Below are 21,760 nucleotides of genomic sequence, written 5' to 3'. Positions count from 1 at the left end.
TAATATAATGGGATATAACTTACCCTTTTTACCTGAAACTGTTTCATTAGGTGTCTGGAAAAATTATTTATGTAACAAGAATGAAGTGATTTTACTAGCAGTGGCAAGGATCTTAATTGCCACATATTGGAGACACACACAAATAGGGTTGCCAAGTCCAATTCAAGAAATATCTGGGGACTTTGGGGGTGGAGCTAGGAGACAATAGGGGTGGAGCCAAGATCAAGGCTGTGACAAGCATAATTGAACTCCAAAGAGAGTTCTGGCCCTCACATTTAAAGGGACGGCACACCTTTTCAATGCCTTCCTTCCATAAGAAATAATGAAGGATATGGGCACCTTCTTTTGGAGCTCATAGAATTGGACCCCCTGGTCCAATCTTTTTGAAACTTGCAGGGTATTTTGGGGATAGGCACTAGATGCTGTACTGAAAATTTGGTGCCTCTACCTCAAAAAACAGCCCTGCCCTGAGCCCAAGATACCCACGGATCAATTCTCCATTATTTTCTATGGGAATAAATCTCCCTAGGGAATAATAGAGTTCCCAGCAGACATTTCCCTTCCCTCCCCCTGCTTTCTGACGACCCTGAAGTGGGGGGAGGGCCTCCAAACCAGGGGATCCCCTGCCCCCACCTGGGGATTGGCAACCCTACACACAAATCCCTTATATAGCAGTTTGGAGGGAAAAAACGGTGGGAGTACTTTGTAATGGGAAAGATAAGGCAACATAATACTTTTTACTCCCAGGAACAAACATCTTCTGAGTTTGTAGAAATCTGGAACCCTGTGATCCAGTATTTAACAGGAAACTACATTTTACCCGGCAACCCATATTACAGGGAAATGTGGCAGAACCCGCCTGCTTTGCCTTATAGACCCAGTTCTGGCCAGTCCCTCCACAGGGTTGCCAACTCCTGGAGGAAGCTATTCTGCTTCCTGCCTAGGGTTGCCAAGTCCAATTCAAGAAATATCTGGGGACTTTGGGGGTGGAGCCAGGAGACATTGGGGCGGAGCCAGGAGCAAGGGTGTGACAAGCAGAATTGAACTCCAAGGGAGTTCTGGCTATCACATTTAAAGGGACAGCACACCTTTTAAAATGCCTTCCTTCCATAGAAAATAATGAAAGATAGGGGCACCTTCTTTTGTGGCTTGTAGAATTGGACCCCCTGGTCCAATCCTTTTGAAACTTGGTGGGTATTTTGGGGAGAGGCACTAGATGCTATACTGAAAATTTGGCGCCTCTACCTCAATAAACAGCCCCCCCCAGAGCCCCCGATACCCACAGATCAATTGCCCAGCATTCCCTATGGGAATTGTTTATGGAGGTGCATAATGGCTGTGGGGGTGTGGCTTTCCCCACCGGCCAGCTGGCTGGGGGAGGGGGGGAGCCTGTAAAACCGGGGGATCCCCCGCTGGGACCTGGGGATTGGGAAGCCTATTCCTGCCACTTAGGGTAACACTGCCACCATTGTCCTTTTGGGATCTTCCTGCCTGGAGGGCAGAAATTTCTTCTTTGGGACTCTGCCCTGAAGGGTTGGCAACAGGTGCTTTTATCACTTATCTCCCAATCTGCGGGCCCCCTCTGGTAAATGAATAGTATGTTCAAGTGGTTGGAGAATTATGTGGCCGAGAGAACACTGCCAGAAACAAAAAGTAACAATATTTATTGAAAAGAGAAAGAAAAAGCTTTGTGGAATGCCCTCCCTGAAAATATTAGGTTGCCACAGTTCTGCAGGGCCTGTAAGACCAAACTGTTTAAATTTGCCTTCAACAGTTAAGGGGAGGCGGCTGCTATTCCACAGCAATCTAACTGAAACCAATATAACTGTACCTGTAGAGTGCTAAATAATATACAGTAATATCAGTGAATGTAGTGCAAAACAATAATCAGGAACATTTATGTGCATCTTGGACTTTTAGTGGCTGTAAATTTGTTTGAAAATGGTTTTTATTGTATATTTTGTCTTTTAACCTTATGTTGTCTTTAATTGTTGTTAGCTGCCCTGAGCCCGCTATGGGAGGCTGGGATGTAAATATGATAAAATAAATAAACAAACATGTTCACCTTTAACCCAGCAAAATGGAAACAGAAGAAATTTGGAATAAGTATATTCCGTATTTCCCTCCTCTATCATATACTCTAGCTGGATGTTGCAACCAAAGCAGGCATAGAAAGTTGCAGGTTTGGTCTGTAGCTCTTTACATTTCTGGAGAGATCTGTAGCTTCCCACCGGGCTGCCTGGTTGGTTACTCAAAATGGTCACTGTGTCGCATAGCCCAACGAGAGATCTGCTGTCCTTGAGGGCTCAGCACCCTTCCCCTCCAGAGAGCAAGTTTGGTGTAGTGGTTAAGTGTGCGGACTCTTATCTGGGAGAACCGTGTTTGATTCCCCACTCCTTCACTTGCAGCTGCTGGAATGGCTTTGAGTCATCCATAGCTCTCATAAGAATTGTCCTTGAAAGGCCAGCTGCTGTGAGAGCTCTCTCACCACACCCACCTCACAGGGTGTTTGTTGTGGGGGAAGAAGATAAAGGATATTGTAAGCCACTCTGAGACTCTGATTCAGAGAGAAGAGTGCGGTACAAATCTACAGCCATCTTCTTCTCCTTCCTCAGTGGGCGATATCTCCAAATTCCTCTTCCCGCCCAGGAACTGGTCACTTTTTTCCTAGAGTACTCTGGGAAGAAAAGCCCAAATGCATGTCTGCAACTTCCTGTTTTCATCCTGCCTCTCTAGCAAATACGGCAACTCCCCCCCTGTAGTTAAGAAGGGGGGGGGAAAGCAGTCCGCCACCCTTGTGAGCTGTAAGCTGACTTCCTCCCACCGAAAAAAACATTCCCCCTTTAAAAGTAAGTTCCAACAAGGAAGGCATTTTGTCACTTAGGGAATTGTTTTATTTTTGAAAGATCAATTAAATAATATTCAACAGTTTAGAGACTGGTTATAGAAGACTAGGCTTCCCAATCCCCAGGTCCCAGTGGGGGATCCCTCTGTTTTTACAGGCTTTTCCCCGTCCCCAGCCAGCTGGCCGTTGGGGGAAGCTTTGCCCCCCACAATCACCATGTAGTTTTAGAGCTCCTGCAGGTCCGTTTTTAAAATATGTGCCTTTAAGGCTGAGCAGGAAGCAGGAAACAGGAAGGGCTTCGGAGAACGGCCCCTCCCTTTGTTTTGCTTTTGTTTTCAGATGAAGTAAAGTTCTGCAGGAACAAGACCCAGTAAGTATTTGTGTGTGAGAGGGAGGGGGCAGGGGATTCCCTGGTTTGGAGGCCCCCCCACCCCCTGCCCCGCTTTAGAAAGCGTGGGGCGGGGAGGGAAATGTCTACTGGGCACTCTATTATTCCCTATGGAGAACGATTCCCATAGGGAATAATGGGGAATTGATCTGCGGGTATTGGGGGCTCTGGGGGGCCTATGTTTTGAGGTAGAGGCACCAAATTTTTAGTATAGCATCTAGTGCATCTCCCCAAAATACCCCCCAAGTTTCAAAACGATTGGACCAGGGGGTCCAATTCTATGAGCCCCAAAAGATGGTGCCCCTATCCTTCATTATTTCCTATGGAAGAAAGGCATTTTAAAAGGTGTGCTGTCCCTTTAAATGTGATGGCCAGTACTCCCTTGGAGTTCAATTATGCTTGTCACACCCATGTTCCTGGCTCCACCCCCAATGTCTCCTGGCTCCACCCCCAAAGTTTCCTGGCTCTGCCCCCAAAGTTCCCAGATATTTCTTGAATTGAACTTGGCAACCCTATAGAAAGCTATCTTGGCTTTATTTGAAAATACGGGAATGATTGTATGTTTGTGTTTCATGAAAAATTCTGTGAACCCTGCACTTATATTACGTATACAATTTATATATTTTGTTCATTGATATTGTTGTCTGCTGATTTGTTAATTGTAAAACTGTTTGTAAAAATATATATTTTTAAAAAATTATAATGTTGGGAAAATACTGAGTAGTAGTAGGGCTTGAAAAAATGGCTGCCTTTGCTCTCTGAACAGCAGATAAAATTTTCCTCTGGGCAGTGCCTTCTTAGGAACATTTATTGCAGACAACTCTGCAGCCTTTGGAAGAATAAATCCACACTCTTCATCTGGATTGAGCTCCTTGAGTACATTTCCTTCCTGTAGAATCACAGTGGTCTAGTGTTGGTTGGGTTTGGATTGGACTGTGGGCTTTGGATGGGAGGGTGCAGGATCTGAATCCTCATTCAGGCATGAAATAAACGTATGGGGCCAGTCACTGTGTTTTATCCAGACCTTTTTCACTTGGTTATTAATCCCACATACTTCCTGGTGAACGCGTTTGAAGAAGAGCAAGATACAAATTTAGCAGGTGGATAGATCAATTAATGCACTTGGATCCAAAGGTGTTACTTTTGCAATACTTCTTGCATCCCTAACATACTCTGAAAGAGCTGGCTCCCCTGCGTTTCTTAGTCTTCTGTCAGTCCAGGTCAAAAAGACAGGGCGGGGAGTGGTGATACTCACTTGGGAGACAGGGCGGGGAGTGGTGATACTCACTTTCTCCTTCAGGTAACTCCCTGCAGCAGAGATCACCAGGATCGATCACCAGTGTCCTGGTGAGGGACACTGAAGAGAGTTTGGCTATCCGGCTGGTGCACCAACTGCCTAGTGCACCAGCAGATACCCTGTCAAACCTACTGGATGCAATATCTGGCTGGGCCTTGGAGTTCCCCAGGCTTCTGGTCCTGGGGGATTTCAGTGTCCATGCTGATGAGGCTGCCTCCTCTCAGTTGGAAGGAATCTCCAGCATCATCGAGCCCAATCCCCCTGCACAATACAAGATCTTCACAAATACCCCCCCCCACACACACACACAGTGACACTGCTCCATGCCCAGAAGATGGCAAAAAACCTCCAGGATCTCTGGCCAAACTGGCCTGGAGAAAAATTGCTTTCTGATCCCAGAATGGTGATCAGCATTTCCATGGGTGTGTAAGAAAGGGTCACAAGAACTAAGCACTGATGCAACCCTTCCTGCCCTCCTTCTCATGATCTATCTAAGTTCCTAGAATCAGCATTGCTAGTGTCATCCATGGCATCCACTGGCCATGGCTCCTCAAGATTTCAGAGGTCTTTCCCACCCCAGCTGCCTGAGAACCATTATTTATATCCCACTTTTCTCCCCAATGGGGGACTCCAAGTGGTTTGTGTTGTCATCCTTTCAGTCTTATCTTTACAACAGCCCTGTGAAGTAGGTTAGGCTGGGAGGGTATGACTGACCCAAGGTCACCCAACGAGTTTCCATGGCAGAATGGGGACTCAAACTTGGGTCTTCCAGATCTTTGTCCAAAACTCTAGCCTTTGCAGTATAGTGGATGCCTGGAGTGAGCTATTGTCAGGGTGTGGCCTATCTGTAAACAATGGTGCATTGATGATTTGCATCTGTGGATGCCAAGTGCTTTCTTGTAATGCATATTTTCTGCCCCGCGCAGGTAGAATTTGCATGCCCCTAACAAAAATCTGTAATTTTGGCGCACTTCAGGCACTCAAGATCTTTCAAGAACTTCAGTTTCCTGATTATATAAAAAGTTTATTTACAGAGCTGAAACAAAGTGGACTTGAATCTTTCTGTTAAAATAGAAATCTCAGTCCTTAGACAAATACTTTGTAGGCTCACCAATAGAGAAGTGAGCACTGAAATAAACAAAGGAAGTGGTCGAGAACACATTTCTGCTTCTGAACAAAATGCATGTGTCTGGAATTGGTGTGCATTTTGGGAGGAGAAGTGCTTTTTGTACGCAGGGCAAGTTAAATAAGCAACAATTCTTTGTTTCCCAACAAGGGACGTCTTGCCGTTCACTTTGAAGCTTCCCTGCGCAATCGCTGCAGCGACGACAGAGGCTGAGCTGGAAGAGGTGGCCCAGCAGGGACTGGGTGAGTATGGTTTGGAGGTCGACCTCTGTGGATTTCCCTCTCCTCAGAAATCAAAAACAAAAGTGGTTAGGATCTCTGAGACCTTCGCTTTTAGATGATTGCCACGCTGCAATGTTTTGCAAAAAGGGGGTGCCTTGGAATGTCTGGGGCAAGCCTCTTTCACTGCATGTCCAAGAACACCGATCAGCAGTTAAGGCATGATTCGCACAGGCTGCAGAGTGAGAAGGCAGGGCTCCAAAACGATGGAACAGACTGGCAAATTTCACCTTTGGAATGTTCTTTGTGTTAGAAAAAATGCTCTACGGAAATGCAGAACTAGCTCAGCCGGCAGAGAACTTCTGCCCTTTCAGTTTGCTTGGATGTGCTGGTATTCTGTTTTGTGGGGAGTGTTTAAATGCAGGGGAGCATTCCAAATGATCACCGCCAGTCTGAAGCGGCGCCATCCATCCTGCAGCCACGTTTCCACTTGTATGTGTGAACCAGGCCTTGCTTTCTTGGAGGGATGTTGCGAGAAGCACGTGAAAGAGTTGTGGGCCAGAATTCTTCCACCTGGGATCTGGCAAAATAAATTATGCAAAGGTCTTAGGTTGGGAAAATTTATTTCTCTCGGGGGACTGCTTGTCCCTACCTCCATGGAGTTCATGTCAGAAGGTCCTAGGTCAACCCTTGGCTTCTCTAGTTAAAGGACCTGGTAGCTGGTGATGTGACAGACCTTGGAGAGCCACTGCCAGTCTGAGTAGACAATAGTGACTGTGACAGAGCAGTAGTCTGGTTCGGTATAGAGCAGCTTCGGTTCATGTGGAAGGATCAAAATGAAGCTTTGGGTGCCTCTAGAGTAGACTGGGATGATGGAAGTCAGCTGCCCCCAACATTCTTGGCTGATCTTCTGAGCTTCAGGAAGCTACAATTTCTTTTCCCCCTTGGAAACTTAGGGTAATTAACCCATTTCCCCCATTCACAACAACCCTGTGAGGTAGGTTGGGCTGTGACATAGTTCCCGGCCCCAAAATCACCTGAGCAGGAATTTGAACTGTGCTTTCTTCACTAGTCTAATATTCTTGCTCACTTCACCTTACAGATTCTCAGAGAGTGCAGGTTCCTCTACCAGTGGAAGGATATTTTTTCAAGGTCTTCCTTCCAGGTTCACACTACCATAAGTAGTACCAAGAGTGGGGGGGGAGGAAACATGGGAGAGTAGCTGTGTGCCTTGAAGGAGCTTTGGGGAGGAGGGTTGTAGAGACATCTGGGCAGATAAGGTTTTTCTGCTGGTGTCTATAGATCTTCCATCTTCTTTACAACCATTTTTCAAGAATAAGATGTTTTATGGTTGTTATAAATGCTTATAAGAAGTACTTTTTTGGGGAGGCCCGGATGGTTTTACCCAGAGTATTTTTACACAGTATTTATTTGCCCACTAAACAGGTAGTTGATGGAGATTAAGATAGCCATGAAATTAAATCTGAATTTAAAACAAGCATTTCCTAGAAAGTGCATATGCTGGTCTAGCCAGTTCCCAAAGAAGGGCACGAGTAACTGAGCTGCTCTTTCTTGCATTCCAGCTGGAGAGTAAAAACGGGGGGCTTCTTTCTGTCCCTTGGAATCCTCTGAAGCCCCTGTAGCATCCGTTCAGGCTGCTGTATCCAGATGGCATCGTGGGTACAGAGGATGTCTACATGCGGATTCATGTGGGGCTGTGTGTGCTAAAAGAACTCCGTTCTACAGCCAGGCATTGCACATTCCACAGCAGGGAAATGCTGCAACCTGTTTAAATTTTCTCAGCCTAAAATCTTTTGCATAATTTATTTTTGCATAATTCTTCAATTTGTACTATTTTGCACAGCTTGTTCTGGCTTTGTTAGTCGTGCAGATACACAGGGAACTGAAGCTTTCCCAGCTCACTCACCCCGTCCCAGTCCAACTCTCTCAATACTGGGTCCCCATTTGTTTTTCCATGAACAAAACAAAACAGCACAGTTCAAATGTCTGGGCTGGACTGGAAGGATTACTTTGGACTGGAACATACAACGTACCTTCCAGAAAAAGAGCTTGCTGCAGAACTGTGCTTGCTTGCTATAGCTCGCCTTGAAATTCCCTCCTCCCTCCCATGATGGAGACTTAAGCCACTAGGAGGAAAGAAGGGGGAAGAGGAAGATGTTACTTGCAGTTTCTGTAAGGCTGTTCCCGCATGGTTGTTTTGCTCTGCCTAGATTGCCTCTCCCTAGATTGCCAGTATGTTCAGGAGCATCCATATGATGCCATTTTCTGTTCATCCTGCTTTTGTCTTCTCCTCTGTTTTGCTGTAAGATTGCCCAAGTTTGATCTGGTCTGATCGTTAGGGAAAGATTGCAGCCTATGGGTGGGAAGCTGTGTATTTTCCTTATCCCACTGCTTTAAAAAAAAACAGGAATTGCTAGGGAAACTGATCTCCATTGCCTAGAGATCCGTTGTAATATGGGAAGATCCTCAGGCGCTACCTGGAGGTTTGTGTAATCAAAATAGAGGATCGCGGCAAGAGAGGCAGGGGAAAGCAGAGCAGAAAGCTACCGTGATATTCAGCCTCCCCAAAAAATTCAAACTGAGGATACAAAATTATAAAGCAGTGAAGTCAATCAGTCTTTTAAACAATCCAAGGAACATTTTTCATCAGGATCCCAGTTCCTTCTTTTTAAGCAAATCAATGCCAGTTGTTTAGGAGAATCCTGAATGAAAATGATTGAAGTCCAAACAAATCCAATATTTCAGATGTATGCAGTCAGCAATCCATACTGCAACAGGATTGTACTATTGTCCCTGTTTCGCATTAGCTTTTTCAAGCTGCATAAAGAATAGGAAAAGGAAAGATCCCCTGTGCAACCAGTCGTTTCCGACTCTGGGGTGACGTTACTCTCACAGTGTTTTCACGGCAGACTTGTTACGGGGTGGTTTGCCATTGCCTTCCCCAGTCATCTACGCTGGGTACTATTTTACTGACCTCGGAAGGATGGAAGGCTGAGTCAACCTTGAGCCGGCTACCTGAAAACCCAGCTTCTGCCGGGGATCGAACTCAGGTTGTGAGCAGAGCTTAGGACTGCAGTACTGCAGCTTTAACACTCTGCGCCATGCGGCTCTTGCATAAAGAATAACCATATCAATAAAACAATAATCACAAATTTCATATCATGCATATATAAGCCAAATACACCAACATACCTTCTCACAAAGAATATTCACATACTGGGTAAGAACGCCATCAATTTCCAATACAAAGTAACACTTCAGTGGTGATAAGGTCACAGACAACTTCCAAGCTATATATACGCAGGTATGAATACTTAAGCGTTCCTTAAAGATACAGAACTCACGGTTACAGAAATGTCCAACAGGTTGTGGATTAAACAGTAGAACGATCACCAGGACACTCAAATGTAAATACCAATGCAAACTCCTTCAGAGGAAGTACGCCAGATCCCACTCTTCGTTTAGTCCCTGTTTCGAAGGAACCGATGTATTAAATTTAAAAGCCATGCGCATTTCTTGCTGTAGAAGCCATCTATTGCAATCCACTCTACCTTGTAACCTGGATGGAGACCTAAGAATGACGCAAAAGGGCAATGTCTCTGGTTCATGTTTTAATTTTGAAAAATGCTCAACGAGCGGCGCATCTGACGCATGATTTTTCACACGAGATTTGTGTTCCAACACGCATGTGCACACCACGCGTGTTGTTAGAACCCAAGTAGATTTTTTTTTACATGGCAGAGAATTACAGAAATACAATTTTTTGGTTGAGCATGTTGTAGTATCTCTTAAGACCATTCTATACCCAGTGCTTGGATGTCCAAACGCCGTTATTTGCACTGACGAAGCGCAAGCGGAACAGGCACTGCATTTAAAGTGCCCGCCTGTACTCTTTATTATATCGTGTGGCGCTGCCAAGTCCGATTTAAATGAGGAACTCCTCGATATTCCTGGTCCTTCCTGACACCTGAGCAGATCCTTCACAATCTTTTAATAATGTTGTAAACAGACTGGGAGAGATGAGAGAACTGCATTGCGCAAGTCACTCTATTTCTCACCCTATCGTCTTGTTCTTGTCAGGAGCTCCTAAATAAAGATGATCTCTGAACCTTGCTTATTCTGGAAACAGCACTCTGTAATCGCCTGTTTGTCTGCCGTGTAAGAAAATTTGATGGGCGGATGTACCTTATTCATCCACTCCATTAAAGGAACAATGACGGACACATTTGTCACCACCACCATGACATCATCAATATGTCTTTTAAACCAGACAATGGAAGAAAAGAAAGGGTCACATCCAGCGTTGCAAAAAAATTCTTTACAAAATCCGCCGTTTTGTCGGTTATATAGCCTAACTTTCTGGCTTCTGTTCTTCTTTTTCTGCTCTGGCATTCTTACTCAGTATGTGAATATTATTTGTGAAAAGGTATGTTGGTTGTATTTGGCTTATATGCACTTGATATGAAATTTGTGATTATTGTTTTATTGATATGGTTATTCTTTATGCAGTTTGAAGAAGCTAACGCGAAACAGGGACAATAGTACAATCCTGTTGCCATATGGGTTGCTGACTGCATACATCTGAAATATTGGATTTGTTGGGACTTCAATTATTTTCATTCAGGACTTTCCTAAACTATTGGCATTGATTTGCTTCAGAAGGAGGAACTGGGTTCCTGATGAAAAACGTTCCTTGGATTGTTTAAAAGACTGATTGACTTCGCTGTTTGTAAAACAATTATATTTACGATGTTTGTGTAATTTTGTATCGTTGGTTTGAAATTTTTGGAGGTTGAATATCACGGTAGCTCTCTGCTCTGTTTTCCCCTGCCGCCTGGAGGTTGGCAGCCCTGGTTATTCTGAGTACAACTGAGGCCTAAACTGTACACAGCTCCCACATGTGCATTCAGTAAGCAAGCTGACTGTGGAGGTAGTTGTAAGAGATCTAGGAAAAACTTCCTACTTTCTTAGACCTCGCAGTATACTCTTGAGGGCCTTCGTTTCCCACACAGGGGCATCCTTGCCCCAAAGCAGACTCAGTCAGTGGTCTCATCATCCCACAGATCTGGGTTAAGGAGAGAAGCTGTCCGTTCCTCAAACCCAGGATCTGGTTCTCCTAGGACAGGGGCGGCCAACGGTAGCTCTCCAGATGTTTTTGCCTACAACTCCCATCATCCCCAGCCATTGGCCATGCTGGCTGGTGCTGATGGGAGTTGTAGGCAAAAAAAAAACATCTGGAGAGCTACCATTGGCCACGCCTGTCCTAGAAAATGAACTGAAGCTTGCCCTGCCCAAGAGGACTCATCCCACATTAATTCATGGGGAGGGGAGGAAGGTGGTACTATTTGAGTTTTCCACTTCTGGCCCCACCTCACTGCCTCCGGGCTGCCTGCTAAAGACCTTTTCTTTCTACGAGTGAGTGTTATTGAACAGAATGTGCTGAGCGGCCAACTGCAAAACGTTTGCATTCTTACAGTAACTAAATAATTACTTTCAGGTTTTTGGAGCTCTCCGGCTAATGACAGACTGCAAAACCCGTCGCCCCTCCAGCAGCCCTTTCCTCCTGACTGCATTTCCAGAGGCTCTCAGCAGCTCTGCCTCATAAATGGAGTTCATTCTATAAGGACCAGGACGCCTTCAGAGCTGGAATGCAGCCAGACCAATGGAGCCTTGTGCTTTATTAATCCTCTCTTCTTGAAAGTACACAGCCAAGATGTCAGTGGAAATCTGAAAAGGCCCTATCTGAGAACGCAAGAGGGGAATGGCTCGGAGAGGTCTCGGTCCCCTCCACCCAGGCCTCCCCCACCTTCTATTCATAGCCTCCTCACGAGCCCTCAGCTGTCCAGGACTGTAAACCAGGCGAGCTTGCCAGAAAGCAATGCTCACAACAAACACTGGAACTTGGATCTGCTGCAGAGGAGGCCGACCCCTATTCCACCACCTCGTCTGAAGAAGAAGGCACTCTCTTTAGAAGCAGAGAACGGGGCAAACAGTGGGTTGGAAGGAGCTCAGCCAAGCTGTCTCACAGTACACGGGCCAGAAACTGCGAGCGTTCCAGGTGGAGCTCTGCCTCAGCATAATTTAGCAGGCAGCCGAAAGAGCTTGGTTGCAGGTTCTGAGTCACAAGTTCAGTGCAATGGAGGGAGGCAGCGACTGAGCGACATGAGTCTTTCCACCTCCTCCTCTGACTCGCTAGAGTTTGACCGGAGTATGCCGCTCTTCACCTACGATGGGGACACCAACAGCAGCTTGGAAGAGTACGAAGGGGAGAGCGACCAGGAGAGCATGGCACCTCCCTTGAAACCCAAGAAGAAAAGGAGCAGTTCCTTTGTGCTCCCCAAAATTGTGAAGTCCCAGCTGCGGAAAGTGAGCAGCGTTTTCAGCTCCTTCATGACCCCAGAAAAGAGGATGATCAAGAGGATAGCGGAGATGTCTCGAGACAAGCGCACCTATTTTGGGTGTCTGGTGCAGGACTACGTGAGCTTTTTGCAAGAGAACAAAGAATGCCACGTTTCCAGCACAGACATGCTGCAGACAATCCGGCAGTTTATGACTCAAGTCAAAAGCTACTTGTCCCAGAGCTCTGAGTTGGACCCTCCCATCGAATCCCTGATTCCAGAAGACCAAATAGGTAAGTGAGGATGTTGCTTCAACTTAACCTGTGAGAAATGACACGTTCTCTTGATGTTACCATTTCTGTGCCAATTTGCAGGGCCGGATTTTCTTATGGTAGTTTAAAATGGTGTCTTTACTAAAATTCATTTTACTGAGGGAAAGGCTTATGAAAAATACAATATTGTAGGGATCTTACAGGGAGTCATAAAGACTTCTAGTGTATGCCCCAGGAGGGGAAGGGGGTAAGGCCAGGTTAAGGGCTCATGAATGGAGGTACACATTGCAGGCACAGCTACAAAACTCGAATGATTTAGGTTGCCATCCTGCATAGACATAATAACATTCAGTCAAGTGGTATATCCTTTTTCAATAACCACACTCAGGATTAGGCCATGTGCCCAGTGACGCCTAAATTTTTAAACATATATTGCAGCCATCAAAACAAATAATCTCCTGCAAACAGATATTTAATGTGTTTTGTCTTCCCATTAAGTTTTTTGTCGTTTTTGCTTTTACAGCGCAGAGTAGAAATTCATGGCTATAAAGTAAGGCAGAGATTATTGCTGAAAGGGAAAAGGGGGAGGTTTTTACCTCAGGATTTGTTTGCCTCTCTGTAGCATATGAAAGCATTTTATATTCCTCTGGAGAGAATGCATGTGTTTGGTTACCCACAGCAGAGGGATGTGTGCCAGAAATCCAGGTTAACCCCCTTAGGATGATGTGTCTCTATGTGACGCTGGTTCAAAAAGGCAGGGGAGCAGTGTTCATAGTAAACTTCCCTCAAAGCTAAATTCTTTCCTTGTGAGCTCATTTCTCTGAACTGCTTTCCTCCCCCTTGTCTCATTTGCTGGGCGTCCAGGGCAGGCATTTGTCTATAGCTCAGGCTGATAACAGCTTTCTCTGGGAACTGTTCTGTGTTTTTGCACTGAAACTTTGGCAGGTTGTGAATCGAGGAGCTGTTTCCATGTGGCTGACTCATTGTTTATCCAGCATGCAGGGGATCTATTGCCAAGAAGTCACATCCTGCGATTAGAACCAAAAAAGTGAAAGAAACCCAAGATAGTTTAGTGATTTAATATGAAGGAAATCACTGTGTGTTGTATAACTGCAGTACCCACCTGTTTCTGCATCACTTTTTTGTTTGTTGTTTGTTTGTTTGACCAAGGTTTACTTGAGGTTGGATTGCCTTTTGGTGCTCATTACAAAGGTGTGGTTGATACTCTTGATTGGTGCTAGCTAGAAAAGTACCTTTGGTATGTTAATAGATGCATGGTTTAGCTGGTTGAATGCGGTTGAGCAATCAGTAGTTGTGCAAAGAGCCTCTCATTATGCAGAGAGGCAGCGTGATTTTTGCAGCTAACCACAGCAAAGGAGGAACTTCAAATGTTTGCTGATGGAAGCACAGAGCTATTGTGTAGGCAGACTGAGTCATTCTTCGCAGACAACAGAACAAAGACCAGCCTAATCTTTCTCCTGCATGTTTTACTTTGCCACTTCTGCGTCCCTAAGGCAAACAAAAAGTTAGAGCTGGAAAATCATTGAATGCTTTTCTTTCTAGGTCGGGCTGTGATGTTTTAATTTTCTAGTCGTAATGATCTGGTTTATCGTATTGGTATCTCTCCAGGTGTAAAAATCCTCCATTTCTGGATGGTATCAAAAATTGAGAGGTCTTTTTGTTAACATTTGCACAAGGAATGCTTTATTTGATACTAATAACCAGCATTTATATAGTGCATTTTAAATCTCCTTATATTTCACGTGTGTTATTTTGAGCTTAAGAAGATCACTGCTGGATCAGGGCAGAGGTCCATCTAGTTCAGCATTCTGTTCCCAACAGTGGCCAGCCAGGATGATCAGCAAGAGATGAAAGGCTTCCCTTTATTCTCAGCACATGGTATTCACAGGTGCACTGTTCTTGAACATGGGAGTTTTATTTAACTGTCATTATTTTATTTTAAACCTTTTTATATCATCCCTTTCCATCCAAGGCAACTCCCAGCATCATTTAAAAACAACCCATTGCAATAACATAGTGATGTGAATCTGTGTTTCTTGAATCTCCTGCTGACTGATTTCATTACTTTGGCTCTCAAGTTCTCATGTTAATATGAGAGAGAGAACTCTAATCCAGTGGTACTCATGCTACAGCTCTCAGAGAGCCACATTTGCAATTACCACCAACCAAAAGGATGGATTGTTCTGTAAGTACAATATACATTGAGAAGATTATTTTGGCTTATTCTGAAAACTTAAAAAAAAATACTGAATTTCTCTGTTCCTATCTGGATTTATTTTCTTTCAAAAAAAAATCATGATTAGGAATTAGAATGCTTGGATTGGTCCTTATTTCTTGTAGAGCGGAGTGATTTCAGATGCCAAATGATAACAGCAGTGGTCATTTTGTAGAAAAATAGGTGGTGGAGCTCATCCAGGGATTGTTATGCAGCTGCACATACTATTCAGTGGACAAGGAGGTGAAACTCTCAGAAAGGTTCAGGAGCTGTGCTCCTGAGAGCTCCCATTGAATCTGAGGCCTGGATAACAGCACACATTGGTAGGGAGACAGGAAAACCAGATCTCAATTCAGTCCAGGAGGATGCATTGTTTTGAGCTTCATTATCAATTGCAATTCAGCAGTCTCTTTCTAAGCTCCCTTTGAAAATCCTTTGTTAAGAGCATTACTACTCTTAGGTCAGCAACTGAATGTTGTTGTTTCTGATGTCAGGCATGTCCGTTTATTCTTTGCATCCTCCTGGACTGAATCCTCCTGGATTTCAGTAAAGCTTTTGACAGGGTTCCTCATGATGTTCTGATGGGTGTACTAGAGGAGTGTGGGCTGGACTCCAGGATAGTTAGGTGGATGGGGAACTGGTTGGAGAACTGCATTCAAAGAGTTGTTCTCATTGGCAGTTCATCCAGATGGTGTCCAGTGGGGTGCTACAGGGCTCAGTTTTGGGTCCAGTACTTTCCAATATTTTTATCAATGATCTGGGTGAGGGTATGGAGGCGCTACTCATTAAATTTGCAGGTGACACCTAACTGGGGAGAGCAGCGAATACACCAGAAGATAGAGTTAGAATTCAGTGTGATCCAAATATGCTGGAAAAGTGGGCAGAAGTGGACAACTCTGGGGTGCATCTGCCCGGCAGTTTTAATACGCAGTGGATGTAGATCCCAGAGCCAGACACCATGACATTGGTGTGTCCTGCTCTCACACTTTATTAATAACCCAGATAGAGTGGGTTACAATGCAGGATGGTTTTCAGCCTTTTAAAATGTTTTAATATCAATGTGAAGTTATTGGGAACAATTGTAGCTTTGGATTAGGATGTTGTCAATAGGTTAATGATGCCCAATTAGACATCTTTTTGTCTAAACTAGGGGTCCCCAATCTTTTTGAGCCTATGGGCACATTTTGGAATTCTGATACATCACGGTGGGCACAGCAACAAAATGCCTGCCATAAAAATGGCTGCTGGAGGAGCATAACTTCAGGAACACAGCATAACTTCAGGAACACAGTGTAGATCTTTGTGCTGTGGTGGTGGCTGCAGCCAAAGCAACAGTTTTTTTTTTAAAAATCTGCACAACCAATCAAATCTCCAGTGACCAATCAGAAGCCTTGCAAGGCAAAAGCCCTACCTGCTTCCTAAAAACGCTTGGCAGGCACCGCACTGGGGGGACTTTTGGTCTAAACCACCACCACCAGCTGCTGTTTCTGTCCTGGGCTGAGGGTGAGCAAGTTGAAGATGAATCCAGAAAAAGACAGAGGTGGGTTGTAAAGGCTTAAGTCCCGGAAGGGATAGGGTTTCCCACTTCTGGTCTGGTGAAACGATATGACGTATCTGATTCAGTTTGGACTCTAGGAGTGATGTTAGATCCTGCTCTGTTGGGGGGGAGAAACAGTGCTAAAAGTGCCAGCTGCCATGGAAACTGACGCCATATTTCGGTTTGTCTGACCTGGCCACACTGGTCCGTGCCACAGAAATCTCAAGTAATCTTCTTTATCAGGGGCTGCTCCACAGATGTCCCAAAAACTTAAGCTAGTGTAGGATTCCATAGTTTCTTTATCTGACATTAACCATAATTCACACATTACAGTGGTGGTAACAGCACTGCAGACAGCCTCTCCCAATACGCTCCCCAGGAAGCAGATTTGTTCACTGGGCCACGCCTTGCTTAGGGTGCCAACTTGTAGGAAAATTATGCTGACAGTGGCCCAAACTGGAGTCCTTCAGTGGTGGCTCCTGTGTGGTACGTTAACATGCAGACACACACACACACATACACAGAGTGCTTGCATTACTGGAGGTCTGAATAATTTAGAACAGCCTTTCCAGTTGATGGATAGGGACTTTGTGGGTGTCTAATGAACAATCACCAGATGTTTGACTCTGGTTTTAATTTTTGGACATGCTTTCCTTCATGAAAGTGTAAACTCTAGACACAGCTCTGGAATTCCCTTTGTGCCTTTGGTCTGGATGAGCCAAGCTGGGTTGTGTCTCAGCTAACAGCTCTCAACCATTTATCACCGTGAGCCCTTTATTCTGCTAGAGGTCCTTCTAGCTTACTTTATTTAGGGTTGTAAGATGATCCCTGTTGGATTGAACCGAGAGTCCGGCTGCTAAGTAATGCACTTTCAATCCACTTTCAATGGACTTTCCAACTGGATTTTACTGTATGAACTGGCAAAATCCAGTTGGAAAGTGCATTAATGTGGACTGAAAGTCCATTGGTGTGTGTGATCACAGTGTTCATAGTCAAATACATTGCTGCTCACAGGCCCCAAGAAGTTCACAATTTTGCCTCACATTGGGCTTAGGAAATGTGTTCTGGGAAGCTACAGAAATTTGGTGATGTTAAACTCCTCATGATGTAGATTCCTTGTGCCAGAGCTACATATATCAGATAGGGCCACAGGGGCAGGCTTCTGTCTCTGAATGCTCGACAACTTCCACGCTGCTCTGTTCTTCTGCCATCTTTGTCCTACTTGTAGGCTGTCTCCTCACAGCAACTGCCCTCACAATGCCATCTTGTTGTGATAGTGGCTTCCCTGGGTACTCAGAAGAAGAAGAAGATATTGGATTTATATCCCGCCCTCCACTCTGAAGTGTCTCAGAGCGGCTCACAATCTCCTTTACCTTCCTCCCCCACAACAGACACCCTGTGAGGTAGATGAAGATGTTGGATTTATATCCTGCCCTCCACTCCGAAGAGTCTCAGAGCGGCTCACAATCTCCTTTCCCTTCCTCCCCCACAACAGACACCCTGTGAGGTAGATGAAGATGTTGGATTTATATCCCGCCCTCCACTCCGAAGAGTCTCAGAGCGGCTCACAATCTCCTTTCCCTTCCTCCCCCACAACAGACACCCTGTGAGGTAGATGAAGATGTTGGATTTATATCCCGCCCTCCACTCCGAAGAGTCTCAGAGCGGCTCACGATCTCCTTTACCTTCCTCCCCCACAACAGACACCCTGTGAGGTGGGTGGGGCTGGAGAGGGCTCTCACAGCAGCTGCCCTTTCAAGGACAACCTCTGCCAGAGCTATGGCTGACCCAAGGCCATTCCAGCAGGTGCAAGTGGAGGAGTGGGGAATCAAACCCGGTTCTCCCAGATAAGAGTCCGCACACTTCACCACTACACCAAACTGGCTCTCCCAAGGCTGAGTATAACAAACTTAAAAATAACAAAGTATTTATTAACAAGACAGATACATAGAAATTCTAAGAAATTGTACATCAGATGAACGTGAATCACACATAACAGAATATCTCATTAAAAGCCACTAGGCCAGACACTTTTTCGGCTGTAAGAGCCTTCTTCAGTGGCCTAAAATCAAGTAGCACACACTTAAAACAAATTGTAAAATGTAAGGGTCAGGCAGGTTTGTACAAAAGTCAGGCCTGTATATAATTCTAATCCAGTCCACAAAGAGGACAGTGTTTCTCTCCAATTATTCTGTCTCTAGCCAGGTATCCATTTCTGTGTGTGCTAATACGACTCTTGATTTACATTAAGAGTCCCTTTCTGTTGGCAACTCCAGCCCCGCAGCTCCAGTTGTAATGACTGAAACAATCATATGCCATTTGAGATGGTATAATTCCAGCTTCCTAGGAAGGTGGTGAGCTCCCCTTCATTGGCAGTCTTCAAAATGCAGCTGGATGATTATTTGTTGGAGATGCTTTAAGGCTGATCCTGCATGGAGCAGGGGGTTGACTAGATGGTCTATATGGCTCCTTCTAACTCTATGATTTGATGAATTCTACTACAATGGGGGCAGGGGTGCTCAAATTTGAATGCAGTGTTGTTGCCTTGCCAAGAGCAAAGACCATAGCTTCATCTGGCTTGCACTGCAGCAGTGGCATGGCAATGTCACTTCTGGCAAGTACTGGAAGTGGTGTCATTGTGACACAGGATGCTCTGGTATTTGAGCAGAAACTTTATGGTAAAAATGTCTTCTACCATAGAATTTTTGCCCAAATACCAGCGTGTTCCCATGTCACCAGCAGCATGATGACGGTATTTCTGGTGCGCGCTGGAAGTAACACTGCTTCATCTCTGATAAAGTCTGGACTAAGGCTTTCCCTGCTGGTTATCAGGAGGGACCTGGTAACCACCCTCGGAGGCCTTCCAAAAGACTGTTGCCATGGAGATGACTGGCAAAGAGTGCCATTGGGGAACCGGGATGGGGGAAATCCTCTCAAGCTGGGTGAGGAGGCAGCCCTCTTCGTTTGAAGCAACAGCCTTAGAAAGATGGGATGCATGGTGGGTTGTGAGAGAGAAACCTCACGATTCTGCTGTTGTGGAGCACAGTTTTGGAATGAGAACAGCAGTTGTCCTCCACTGGGAATGAGACATGATGCTTGAAAGGGCTGATGTGTTTGGTTTTGACTTTCAAGTTTGAACTCGAAATGAGGTAGAAGGTGGTTAAGGAAGGAGTCTGATAAAGGGGAAGGGTGGGCTATATAACCTCAGTACAGAATAGAAGAATGCATAGTATAAAAGAAGTTAAGGAACCAAGTAACTGAGGACTTTCATTATGCTTCAATTTTCCTTCTAGATTTTGTTAACTTCCCAGAACCAGTGGTCTTTAGGATAAGATTTTAATGATATCCCATATTAAAACTGGGAAGATTTCAACAAATACAAGAATAAACTGTTTCATGGTCACTTTTAAAATATTGTACTGTCCGGTGGCATTCTTTATGACCAGGCAAAACAATAGAATAAAATTTCACGTAAAGCTGCCTGTTGACCAGCAGCGATAACTTAAAAGAGGCTGGGTTTGGTGGCATACAGGAAGTCAGCAAAAATGTTAATAAAGGCTCATTATGGAAGACAGAATTAGATAATTCTAACTCATGACTTACACACTCACACACACAAAACACAAGAAGACAAAAAAACACCCAACCTCCTGGGAAGTGTTTTCAAGCTCAGTTTTCTGGCAGCTAAGTGAAAATGCGTTATACAGAGAAGCAGTTCATATGTTTGGAGAAATGTATCCCTGTTAGGGATGCCAGCCTGGAGGTGGGACCTGGGAATCCCCCAGGATTACAGCTCATCTCCAGATTACAGGGATCAATTTCCCTGGAGAAAATGGATGTTTTGGAGGATGGGCTCTAGGGCATTGTACCCTACGGGCTCTGTGGCGGAACCGGCCCGATTCTGCCTTCAGGCCCGGTCCCGTCAGCTCCCTATTGAGCCGCCAACTCCTGGAGGGAGCTATTTCTCCTCCTGCCCCTTGGGCGCGCTGCCACCACCTGCTCAGTCCCGGGGTTCAGATTGAGAGGAACAGGACTCCCAATCCCCCTTTCCCGCTATGAGGCCAGGCCTCAAGGTCCTCTGCCACCCTGCACTTGGGTTTCACAGAGACCTCAGCACTTCTTTGGGGCACCCCTGGAGGATTGGCACCTTATCCAACTGCATGCCTTCCCCCTTCCCCGGGGCCCCCTTCTTAACACAGCGTGGTCTAAAGCGGTTTGGGGATCTATGTGGTACAGAGTTTGACTGCCAGCATTTAAACAGTAAAAATATAATTATTTAAAAAGAGAAACAGATAGGAAAAGAAAAACAAAACAAAAACAGTTGCATCTAAAAAAGTAGCACAGCACAGCACAGCACCGCAAACAGCATGACAAAGGAAAGGTGTTTATAAACGCGTCCTGCTGGCCCTGATCTAAACTTGTCCTGTCTTGAGAATTACTTACTTAGTCTGCCTGCCTGGGGGCCTCCCCGGCAGGAGCCTCCATTGCTCACCACATGCTCGCTCGAGCCCCAGTTCAAATCTGCCTTCTCTTCCTGCCTAACACATGCAAGGAACAACAGCACTTCCTGCCTCTCTAGGAGATTTTCCCCCTAGCGTTGTTGGTTTGGCTCTGGAAGGGAGGGGGGGGGAGTGAGGGGAAGGCTACAACGCCGGCTGAGGGATTTACTGACCCCTGCCAAATGAAGCACCACCACTGACTAAAATGGCGTTTCTCCACAGGCTCCATCCCCAAATCTCCAGGAATTTCCTGACCACCCCCTCCCACCAGTGTCCAGGAGGGAGCCATCAATTCTTGCCCAAGCTGAGCCTTCTCAAGGAACAGTTCACATGCACTCACCTTTATTGTTTTGGTAGACCTTTATTGGCATTGATATAAGAGTACAGTATACTTTAAAACCGACAGTAACGCTATAAAATATAGTAAAACCTGCGAAAAACCAGCAAAAGTTAAATGACATAAAATAGCTGTGGGCTATGCATGAGTAAAAGCCTCTCTGATTTGGATCGCAACCTGTAAAAAGCAAGCCACGTGAGTGGTCACAAAGTTGTGTTTCCCGTGGAGTAAAAAGCGAACTTGAGCATTGACAGAGAGGCCTTGATGGTCAAAGAGCAGAGCATCTAAGTATCTTGCTCGTGGACTGCTATAGGAAGGGCAGTCCAAAAGAACATGAGAGACCATTTCGATGACTCCTTGGCTACAAAGGCATCATCTAAGATTGCAGGGGATTCTGTGGTATCTTCCAGAGAGGATGGCCAATGGTAGTGCATTAAATCTGGCCAGCATGAAAGCTCTTCTTTGGGACTCACCTTTTGTAGGGTGAACCAGGGCTCACCTTTTGTAGGGTGAACCATGAATGAGTTGGCAGCCATGACCTGTGATAGTGGAAAAAACACATCTAATCACAGCAGTGGCTTACTTGTACAGACTGCCCCAGCTGGTTCACATCCTCAGTTTTCTATGTGTTTATTGTAACTGCATT

General features: G+C 45.3%; 1 protein-coding gene across 1 annotated transcript in view; it reads left to right on the top strand.

The window, feature by feature from the left end:
* The window catches only part of RIN2 (Ras and Rab interactor 2), an 88,626-nt gene that overhangs the window by 40,427 nt on the left and 26,439 nt on the right, over positions 1 to 21,760 (top strand). The window contains 2 exon segments of the mRNA XM_060253933.1: positions 5,807 to 5,898; positions 11,393 to 12,526. Coding sequence (XP_060109916.1) covers positions 5,807 to 5,898; positions 11,393 to 12,526 — 1,226 coding nt within the window.

This window comes from Heteronotia binoei, chromosome 14 (assembly GCF_032191835.1).
Source record: "Heteronotia binoei isolate CCM8104 ecotype False Entrance Well chromosome 14, APGP_CSIRO_Hbin_v1, whole genome shotgun sequence".
NCBI lineage: Eukaryota > Metazoa > Chordata > Lepidosauria > Squamata > Gekkonidae > Heteronotia > Heteronotia binoei.
Note: the sequence above shows the minus strand (reverse complement) of the source record. Positions and strands in the feature narration are given on the sequence as shown.